Consider the following 11,390-nt stretch of genomic DNA (forward strand, 5'->3'; position numbering starts at 1 on the left):
CAAAATAATAATATTAATGATCAACTTCATTGCTGGCCTTGTGCTATTACAAAAGATGTAAAAGGAAGGACAATAAAGCAGGGAATTTTAATTTTCATTTGAACAATTACAGTTGATCATGTTTAGTACAGCTATATATAGGACAGAAATCTTAGGTAGGAGATAATACCAGAGCAATGCAGGAAAAAATGTGAAGTCATTCAAACCAGACTGTACATCAATAAATTTGATGCCAACATTGATGAAATGTAAAGTTGATCAAGGGCTGAATGTTGAAATTGCTGTTCAGTCCTTACAAACTGAAAACTTCCACTGAAGTCAGTGGAAGTTCAGCTGGGAGTGTGTGAGGGGAGCACAGGTCTCTTGGCTCAGCTCACGGATGTTGATGAGCACCAGCACTAACCTGTGAACCCCATTATCCTAAGATGTGGGGGGTAAAAGAAAGACATACTGTGTAAACAGTTCGCCTTCGGAGCAAGGCATCCTTCTATTTCTCCTTCTGCCAGTTCACTTTTGTAGACCAAGTGCTTCCCGGAGAAGTGAACCCGGTTACAAAAAAGGAATGCCAGCCAGCCTTGGCAAACTGAGCCTACTTGAACGCTTACGGCACAGCTTTGAAACGCGGTTCACCTACCCAGTATTAGAATAGCGGCTGAATAAACCCAGGCGGGACCTTCGTCTTTCCGCTGCATCCACTGATGCACGAGTTTAACTCTCCGAACAGCACTGGCGGTCACTTTGGCAGACGGTGTCCGTCCCCTCGTTCCCCGTTCCCTCCAGCGACCGGGAACCGGGTATGGGATGGGAGAACGGCGCCGCCCGGCCAAGGCTGTCTCAGTGTCTGTCTCCCCCCGCGCCCCGCAGCCCCGCGCACTCTCCCGCTCCGCCGCCACCGCGCGCCCCGGGCTCGCCCCCTCCCCGCTTACCTCGCTCGCAGTCAGCGCGGCCGCGCTCCGCCGGGCCCCGGCCGGCCCCGGGGGCGCAGCCGGGCCGCCCCTCGCCGCCGCCGGGCAGGGCGCAGGAGCTGCGGCGGCCCCGCGGCGCCCGGCCCGCCGCCCCCCGCCGCGGCAGAGCGGGCGCCACCGGTGCCCAGGGGCGCTGGGCCGCGGGGAAGCCCCCGGCGGGGCAGCCGGCGGGGGGCTGCGGGGGGCGGGAGGCCGGGAGGCTGGCGAAGACCTGCGCCGGCCCGCGGGCTCCGGGGATCGCCCCTATCACCAGCGCCACCACGAAGCCGGCGAATGTCATGGTGCCAGTCCCGCCGGCTCGGGTCCATCTCCCCCTCTCATCGCGCCCGGGGTGCGAGGGGGGAAGGCGGAGCCGCGGCGTCCCGCTAATCCCCCTCGCCGCACACCCCTGCCGCCCGCCCCCGGCTGCCCGGCCCGCGGGGGCAGGGCGGGCGGCGCGGAGAGGCGCAGCACCGGCGCTGCCGGCTCCCTACCTGCCGCAGCCTGCCCAGCGCAGCGGGGAGCGGAGCGGAGCGGAGCGACCGCCCGGCCACGGCCACGGCCCCTCGGGCAGCCTCGGCGCGGGGCTTACAGGGGGATGCGCCCCCGAGCCCGACCCCGGCGCTCCCCCGCCAGCACCAGGGCCGCCACGCCGGTGCCATCTCTCGCCCTCCCCGGCCGTCCGCCGGGTTCTGCGCTGCCCGCGGTCCTGCCGAGCTCTGCAGGTTCACCCCACCTCACTTGTCTCTCGCATTGGGGCTCCCCTGGAGCCACCTTCTCTGCCCTCGCCCCGTGCTTGTGGCTCCCCCGACCTCCTACAGCCTCACGAAGAGCAGAAGGAGCCCGGGCAGAGCCTGGCCTGGGGAGCGTAGCTTCGGGGCGAGAGGGACATAACGGGCCCGCAGGGCCGGCTGGGGCGGCACAGGGATGGTGAGATCCCCAGGCGTGTCAGCGGGGAACAAAGGGGCTGGAAACAAACGCTGTGATGTCTTCGAGGGTTTAGCATTATCCCAGCCCCATGTGCTCTGAATAGTAATCTGCTTATTTCCAAGCGCTGCAGAGGTCTGCATGACCTGATCATCTCTGATTTCCTTGTCCCACCGAGATGGCTGTCAGTTATTGCTGCTTCTTTGTCTAATACTGTTTGGTTGTTAATTTGGGGTAGTTACTATGTTTTACTTTACCACTGGTTTTAATCTATGCCATTCATTCTTGACGTCAAATTCTGCCTCATGGAGCACATACTGTGTATTTGGCAATTTGTCTGTAATATGAGTCTGTAGATTCACCTCTTCATAAGATCCTTTTGCCTCTCCAATTTTTTTTTGTCTGCAAAGTTTTAATCTGGTTTCTGAGTGAGCACATCAGTATTTCCACTACCTTTTGTTGAGACAAAAGTCTAAAAGAAAGGGTGCTTTCTGCTTTCCATGCAGAATCCCACATATATCCAGTGAACAGAGCCGTTCCTTTAGCTGCCTCCAAACTGTTGAAAAGGTGCAAAATGCAACTTCGCCAGTTTAAACTTTCGTTTATAAGAACAAAAGAGCTCCAGTGCTATGGAAAGCAGGTCCCATAGTATTTGGGATTGCTTGTATTCATCTTAGTTCTGCTCATCTGTGGTTAATTCTTTATTGCAGCATTACAGTTTGTATTTTAATCTCTCACAAAGTTAAAGCATACTCTGCTGGGGTTTCTACAGCAACATGATAACTATGCTATCACAGTGTCTGTTGCACTTCTTTGTGGACAGAAACTCACAGATTGTTCTTTCTTGCTGAGATTTCTTCTGGGGATATGTATATGCGTTCTTTAAAAATAATATCAGGACTGGTAAGAGTTTAATTTATTTTCAAAGTATTTGAATATATGCAAGACATTAGCCTGAAAGCAGCTCATTATGGCCATTTTTAAATTGTCTGAAATTCTGTTTCTGTCATGACAAGTTGGTTGCTTTTATCCTTTGGAAGGACCAGTTAAAAGCATGCTCAGCCTAGCTGGTTACGGTTTCCTTCATTGCCTAGCAAACATCAAGTACCAGAAATATTTCATTTTCCCTGACCTAAGCTCTTTTTCCAACCCTCTGTAGCCTGGAAGAGAAAGGGTTCTGCTGATCAGCACAGGGGGAAGAGAACAAATGAGTGTGATGAGTCTTGCAAAGCGCTTCAGGCAAAGCTCTGAGCTTGGCACTTATTCATGTATTCTGATTGCACTCGCCTCCCCAAGGTGTGTGGGCTCTGCAGTGAACTTTCTTTACCTATCTGGGGTAGAGGCATTTGTGCTTGAGCTTGCAAAATGGTAGTCAGCAGGATGTGGGGGAAAAGAGGAGAGGCTAAACAGGGAAAAAGGTTTGGAAGTAACTAGAATTCCAAAAGAAGCACCAAGAAGAAAGCAATGTTATAATGATTCACTTCCAAGACAGGGTTCAGGTTTAATGGAAGGATCCACATGTACAGATTCACTCTTGAACATTTTAATTTTTATCATGAGAACGAGCCTTCATTTGTTTTAGTAACTATAAATGAGCTTTCCCCATGATAGGAGGTCTGTTAATGCTACAGGAAATAATGCTTTTGTTACAATTTACAAATTAGGGACTCGGTCTGGTGTCCATTCAAGACATTGATAGTAAACTCACTCTAAAAAGGAGGGGCACTGTTCCAAGGAGTCCTGGAGCTGACAGAGGTTTTTTTGCAGGCTGTATACTTTACACTTTGCTTGCAGCTTCTGTCTTGGCTTGAGCATTTCCGAGTGTCTCCCCCATATGGTTTCTCTGGTGTTTGAACAGTGTGAGCACATGCACAGTTTGTCCTTCAGCTCTGGCACTTACAGGTGCCATGTAGAGAATCGCTCTGATCTGCTTGACTGCTTTTATCACACTTGTAGGAAGCTCATTATCTCTGTGACTTCTGCCTCTGTCACATGTAGTCACAATCACTCAAAAGTTATTGGAAAGAGCAAAGACAAAGCAAGAGTTATGTTTATAGACTGTGTTTTTGAGAACCTTGATTCTTTTGGACTTAAGATGGATTCTCACACTTTAAATAACAGTAAGAAACTGCACTATGCTTTAAGGGTAGACTTTATCTTCACATATTTAGAAACAAGAAACAGAAGCTTGTTACTCTGATATAGCTTTAGAAAGATGCCAAATATGAAATGCTCTTAGTGCATTTGCTTGCCTTAAAAAGTGTTTTCTCTGCTGTACAAAACTGTTGAAAACTCATTCATAAATTGAATTGCAAATGCAAAAGAAAGGAAAATTATGTTTTTGTAGGAAAATAGGAAACCTCAAAATCAATCTGGGCATTGCATATAACTTGGATTCTGAAATTACAGCATCCAGCTTTTCAGGGAAAAAAAGGCAAAAAATGCTGGAAAATAAACCTTTGGAAACTGTGCTAATTATACTCCTGCAGCAGCACAGCGGGATTTAAAGTCAGTAATCTGTGTTTAACAAGGCCTGTATTTTTATAGGAAAACAAAGGCTTGTTTTGGTCTTTTGAGATTGGTTGGGAGAATAGTCCATTAAGACGATATTACAGTGAGTGAACTGGCTCCAGGTGAAGCCCATTCCTCCTTTTGCAAAACAGCTTCAATACTTAGTCTCAGTATTTAGCTTGTACTTCTCGTGAACAGAGGTTTTGACAGCAGTCCCATACGTCAGCACTCATGACCAAAGCTGGGAGATCTGTGCTGTGCACTGGCAACTTCCATGAAAGCAGTCATAGGAAATCATCTGCCAGAATAGGTTTTCATTTCTGTACAATTCCTCAGGGTTGACTGTTTTTTTCTCTACTGATATTTTACAGTCCCAACACCAAACTGTTGATAAAGCAAAGAATAATGAATAATTCATAGTTATGAATGGATCTGACCACTCCAACACCCCTTGCTCCCCCATATTTCTGTGCATAGATTCCTTAGGTTATCTAAGAAATGGAAATATTGGAAATATTCACATAATACAGAGCAGTGTGGGTTATTCGTAATATGCAAGGCTTGAAAGGAAACTTACTCAAGAGCTTCCTTCATCCTAATAGCTTTCTAAAAGCACTTGATAGTTCTTCCCTGTGGCTGGTTCTGATTTTGCATCGTGTGAGGGTACAGGTTATTAGAGGACTAATTTTCATTGAGTGATTCATGTGAATAGGTGAAAATATCTGATGTGTGGGTTAACCATGCAAAAATAGTAGTCCTGCATTGCAAAAATATTTAATACCCAGCATTTAAAATTCAGCTGGAGAATCAGTCTAATTCTGCTGCCATTTGAATCAATAGGAAAATTCACTGATTAGCCTCTTCCTGTGTTCAGTAAAGCTGCTTACCTTTATTTTTGAGTCGCTCATGCAGTGTGCTGTCAGCAGAGATTTTAGAAAAGCTGAGCACTTCCAGCTGTCGGTGGAATTCAGTTAAAATACTGGTGACAAGTGAAGGCCTGACTCAGTCCTGTCTTACTGCCACTGATAGCCCTATCCAAGGTATTCTCTCCTGCATTCCCTCATGCCCCGGTGAGTGTCAAGCAGCAGCACAGATGGGACAGCTCAGAGCAAGGGCTGACTTCAGGCAATGAGATATGTGAGAAATTCCACCAAGAAAGAAGTACAAAGCATAGAAAATGTAGTCAAACAACCAGGCACAACAATGAAATTATTTTCATACTATCTAGCTAATAGTGTACTACTTTTTCTTCATATAATCAGCTACGCTGGGGCAAATAGATCAAGTGCTGGAATAAATGGAAAAACTTATACACATGACTTAGTGGCACTGGGTGAGATCAAACACCAGGCTGAAGTCAGAACTAGGAGAGGAAGCAAGGCTTCACACAAAGAAGACTTCCATGTGCAAAATGAGCCATGGAATGGGTGCCGAAATGAGTCAACATTTTTAGGATGTAAGTCAGCGCTCTTATAAAATAATTTTATTCATTAGTGTCATTCTTTTTAACTACATGGGCAGCAGAAATTTGAAATGCTGCCAAGTCTGACTCAAAATTAATTTGGGTTTGTGCTTATGTGGGAGAGAATAGGCCTTTTGTTTGTAATTCCATATAAGCTCTATAGGGTGACCCTGCCTTACACAGGATGTAGCTGAACAGCCGGTAATTGATGAGGTTTCCATTAACACATAACACAGTGTGTGCAGTAATGAGATCACAGGAAAAGCTTTTTTAAAGTGTTAAGTACTTTCTTGTGCAAGGAGCCGAGTTCGTATTATAAGGGAATAAGAAACCTGTTTTCCTGGAACAAGGCCATAAGAAACTTGATTTCCTGGAGGAGTTCAATACGTAAGTGCATATGTGCTCAGCACTGGGTTCCACAGACACGATGAAGTAACTGCAGTTAAAACTGAAAGGTAAACTGGATCATGCAAGACTGGGGACCAGTTTCTGTTGCATGTGTAAAGCAGGTTACAGGAGTACCAGGCGTAACACTTCAGAGCACAGGAGACAGGATGTGTCCATGGAGTTGCTACTACTTCAGCAACACCCAGGAACATGCAACTGGTACAACATATGGGCCTGTTCATGCACTCCCAGGGCCATGGGGTTTGAGCCTGGTTTGATATTGCTTCCATGAGCAACCTCCAAGGACTCCTTATGTTCCTCTCACAGAAGGAGAGTTCGACACATCCCAAGTGTGCAGTGCCATGTGGCAGAGTGGGGCGTGAGACTGGAGTGTGAGAGCAGGAGAGCCCCAGCCTGCCTGTGTAAATACAGCAGAGGTGCTGCTTGATTTCCTGATGCTCGGAATGGGAGGTAAAGGCAGCATCCCATATGTTGCAGTCTGTTAACTAGGTGAAAGGGGAGGCTGTGTAGCCAGCCTATAAATAAGGATATTTAAAGAGGCAAGAATATGAAAAAGAAGATATTTTGAAGAAATGGAATAGAAAACTACATTTGTTAACAAACAAGCTTAATGGAGCTTTGCTTAGAAATAGAACTTCAATTCCAAACCTGACTACCCTGAGTGTATGTGGATTTGGTAAGTGAGTCGGTCCTTTAAGGGAGACAAAATGTGAAAAAAAATTTGATGTTTTCTTCATCATGAAACATACATTTTGGACTCTTTTTCATATAGAAGGTGGCCCTTGCAAATGAGTCAGCATTAGGTAAGCGTGCCACAGAGCAGGATTAAGCCTTATTTATACAAAACATCCCCTGTCACTGAAGACAACTGGTTCACAGAGCTGAGATATATGACCTTCTACAATTTCCTCTGACATTTATGTGTAGAAGGTTCCTTAGGGTAAACAATGCTTTATAAATGTACTTGTTTAAATAAGTCCTTCTCTCACAAACAATCCAGGTAGTTCCCTCCAATGATTTATGTCTGGAATGGTAGCATATGTCTTCTCTTTGCTCAGAGATCAATTTCTGAAAGCATTTTTTAATAATACCTATTTGAGAATTTTACATTTCATTGCTGTGAAGTGTAAGTGCAGTGAAAATCCCAAACCACAGAAAGTGAGGCAGGCAGGGTTGGTTTGTGTTTTCATCTTCCACCTAATCCAAGTCCCACCTTCCCATTAGCAGCAGTGGAATGAGGCATTTCTACTGCTTGCTACACAACCTCCAGCAGCAACACACACACAGTCTGTAAAGAAGACTTTTTGGCAGAGTTTCAGAGAGAAGCAGGAATTACTTTAGTGCTGAGCTACATATATGCAATGATCTTTGGTCAATATCACCCAAATTAAATTCTACCTGTCTTAAATATTTTTGTTTTCTGCGAAAGAAATTCTAAAGACTTCATTCTCTTATTCTTAGTAATAGTTTTGGATAACAATATCATTATTTTTTCAAAGGAACACGTATTCTCATACTTACTGAAGGGAAAGCTAAAAAAACCAGTTTATACTTATTTGACTCAAAGAGACTGGGTTTGTATTGAAAGCATGAGGACTAATTTTAAATTATCTTTTGTTTTACTTGCAATTTCTATTATTTGAGAAGTTTAGCTGTTAAGCAGGGGAGTATATTGCTGAGTGTTTACAATCCATGTTCTATTGGCTGTATAGGTTAATAATTCCATTGAAACCAGTGAATCGTCTCATGTTAGTGAGTAGATATTGTGCATTATATATACAAGCCTTAGTTTGCCCATACTGGTACCATTTTTAAAAAAACAGATCCCAGTAGTTCCTAGCTTGCTTTCAGAAATATATGCAGAGCTGGAGCAACCATTTCATGGTGAATACCATAAAGTGATGTACAAAGATGTACTTGGTATTTGTGCCTCCTTTCAACAATGTGTTGAAATTTTAAAATGCAGTCACATATGCTTTAAAATAAATAAGGTAGGGATCCTGTCTACAGCTATTTCCTTGACAGTCTAATGGCTCTGTGGAATTTCACATTCCAACTTACTGTTTTCATACTTAGCCATCTTGGCTGGCATAATGATGTGTCAAGTAAAAGTAAAAATTAAAATTAAGCCCATTGGATTATGAAAAGCAACATATTTTTGCTGTTGATATAGCTATACAAAACACAGTTACTTCTGGTTTTATATTGATCTGTTTAGGACACTTTATTTTTGTAAATAAGCACTGTATTACTGTACACTCTACTTTTTTTTTTTACTTTTGACTTTTAAACATTGTTATTGTACACAATGCCTCCTAATGGTATGTAACTAAATCCTACCAGACCAAATGTCCAGTTATATTAAGTGGAAATACTGTTAACTTTAGAAAATGTAACATTTCAAACCTCTCCTTGCTTTGTGATGATTATTATCCTGTTTTGGAACCATGTCTCAGAATGTTGCCATTATTTCAGCAGAGCCTTCATTCAGCCCTTAGAAATCGAGTAACTAACTTGCGCTGGGAGCTGTAGGAGGTGGACTTGCAATTTACATCATAGGATCATAGAACACCAGGTTGGAAGGGACCTTAAGGACCATCTGGTTCAAACTTTCTTGGCAAAAGCACAGTCTAGACAGGATGGCCCAGCACCTTTAAAAGTGTCCAATGTTGGGAAATCCACCACTTCCCTGGGGAAATTATTCCAATGATGAATAGTCCATATGTCCACTTTTTTTTCTGTATATGTAGGTTTTTCTTCGTAAATTTCTCTCTGTATTTCCTAGGATCCAGGAAAAATGAAAAACAGAATAACTCCTTTCTCTAAGATTTAACTACAAGCCATCTTCTGGAATAACAAGAAGATAAACAATAAATTCAGGGCTATATTTTAAAATATTTTATGCAAATAACATGCTGGTGCAAAATACTCCATCTCTTTAGATATGGAGGTAGCCAGGAAACATTAAATAATACTGAAACAAAAGTACTGAGTATGTCAGGTAATAGATAAGGATGAATTTTCTGTAATACAGAGACTTCAGACACAGGAGGTTTTCAGTGTACAAAGCTGCCATATCCGGTCACATTCTGCACAGTAGCAGTGTCCTTTATTGCCAGTCAGTGCAAACAAACCAGCTCTGAGACAACCACAGAACATGTGCACAAGTACCACGTTTAAACATAAAACTGAATGGGTTTGTTTTGCAAACAATGACACAGATTCTGACTGTAAGATAAAACTGGTAGTCTAATTTATTATCTTGTTTTAAAAACGCAGGGAAAACAGGAAAATGATTCATAATATTTTCTGATCTCAGTGCTTGTAGAGTTAAGTCTGGAAGTCAGTGAACACTGAGTCTATGGAAATACGGCCTTTTTTATTCAAAGCATTATAAATTCACACTTCTCTGATGCTTTGGTTTGTAACAGTAAAGCCAAGAGATATCATGTCATTAGAGCTGTACTGCCCTTGAGTGGATCAAATTCAGCTCAGTGGTAGAACAAATAACATCACTGAATTGGTTAATTACTAGAGATTTGCTCTTGCCTCACTAAGGGGGCACTGTTAAGGAGTAAATACAAGGCTAGATGCACTACAATATAAAGCTGCACTCCACCCTCTCTTCTCATGCTGTATTTTAAGGCATATACACAGACATTTCTGTTGAAAAGCATCTCTCTGAAAGGGGTGAGAAGCCAGTATTGCCTGATCTCCAGACTAAGTGGGACTTGGGGGAAGAGATGTAAAAAGACCAAATCTTACCTTTTGCAATACAAATTAACACACTGAATTTGTAGAGCAGAATAGAATAGAATAGAATAGAATAGAATAGAATAGACCAGACTATTACATGGTCCAACTGCCTGACCACCTCAGGGCCGACCAAAAGTTAAAGGCTGTTGTTAAGGGCAGTGTCCAAACACCTCTGAAACACTGACAGGTTGCCTGGGGCATTGACCACCTCTCCAGGGAGCCTGCTCAGTGTTTGATCATCCTCTCATAAAGAAATGCTTCCTAATGTCAAGTCTGAATAGCTGTAAATAGAATATTTTGAATTAAGAATATAGACTCTAATTTTGGTAGTTCGTGACATTTCTAGAACAAAACATATTGATTAGAGGAATTTTTAAGAGCAGAAATCATTTTCATTCCCAGCAATTTAACAAATCCAGTGCAAGGTCTTAAAATCCTCTTGTGACCCATCCACATTTTTCAGCAAAATGAAGTTCAGTTCAAAAAGCTTCTGCTCCAATCCTGCTGGTTTTCTTCCAGCAATGTTGGATACTGCTCGAGGAAGCCAGAACAATGTTTAGTTCAGGATATTTAAGAAACTAAGTTTATTCCATGTATGGGAATTAGAAATGTTTTTATCATTTTTTAAACTTTTGTGTGCAAGTCCCTTATTCTTGCTGACAAAGTAGAATGAAATATGATGCCATTCAAAAGCAAAGGAGTTACAGAATCTCTTTGAAAATTCCTGTCAATGGTCACATCCAGGTACGATTTCTTGGTGCAGAAGCAAGCAGCTCCAACAGCAAGGCTTCATGTCCATCACAAAGGACATGTCCAAAGCTGGGTCAAATGGCAATGCAACTTGATCTAGATGAAGTGTGAAATGGCACCACATGCCGGGCAAATTATCCACAGCCTGTGGCAGCGTGTTTCTGAAGGCTCTGTTTTGGCTGGATGCTTGTGGGCTTACTAATGACAAGCAGTACTCCCCTAATAGAGACTCCGCTGGTACTTAGTTACTTCCAGTAGATTTTAAACAGAAGTGCAGCTGCTGCAGTGAGTTTGTACGGGTTCAGGGGTGTGGTGTTTTGCAATACACTCATTAAGTCAGATTTGCCTTCTGGTGGGGACATAGCTTGAGGCAGAGGTAGAAAAGCAAGCGCAGCCACGGTCCCTGGGTGTTGGGATACTGTCAGTTGTTCAAAACAGGCTCCAAAATTGAGGTAACAATTTATAAAGATATTTCGAAAGAGGTAGATCTAGGTACTTCATTGAAAGCATAGGGAAAAAGGACATGAAATAAGAAGAGTGTGATGTTAGTCCATGCTAACATCTGTTTCTCTATTATAAAATATTCTTATATTTTCTGTTTTTCTACTAATCTGTTTTAAGAGAAAAACGTC

General features: G+C 43.3%; 1 protein-coding gene across 1 annotated transcript in view; it reads right to left on the reverse strand.

The window, feature by feature from the left end:
- Window positions 1-1,268, reverse strand: part of PRSS12 (serine protease 12) — a 33,178-nt gene extending 31,910 nt beyond the window's left edge. Inside the window, exon 1 of the mRNA XM_069012547.1 lies at window positions 927-1,268. Coding sequence (XP_068868648.1) covers window positions 927-1,245 — 319 coding nt within the window. The 5' untranslated portion in view covers window positions 1,246-1,268. The remainder of the gene's footprint in view (window positions 1-926) is intronic.
- Between the last annotated feature and the right edge of the window lie 10,122 nt (window positions 1,269-11,390).

The sequence above is a fragment of the Aphelocoma coerulescens genome, chromosome 4, assembly GCF_041296385.1.
Source record: "Aphelocoma coerulescens isolate FSJ_1873_10779 chromosome 4, UR_Acoe_1.0, whole genome shotgun sequence".
Taxonomy (NCBI): domain Eukaryota; kingdom Metazoa; phylum Chordata; class Aves; order Passeriformes; family Corvidae; genus Aphelocoma; species Aphelocoma coerulescens.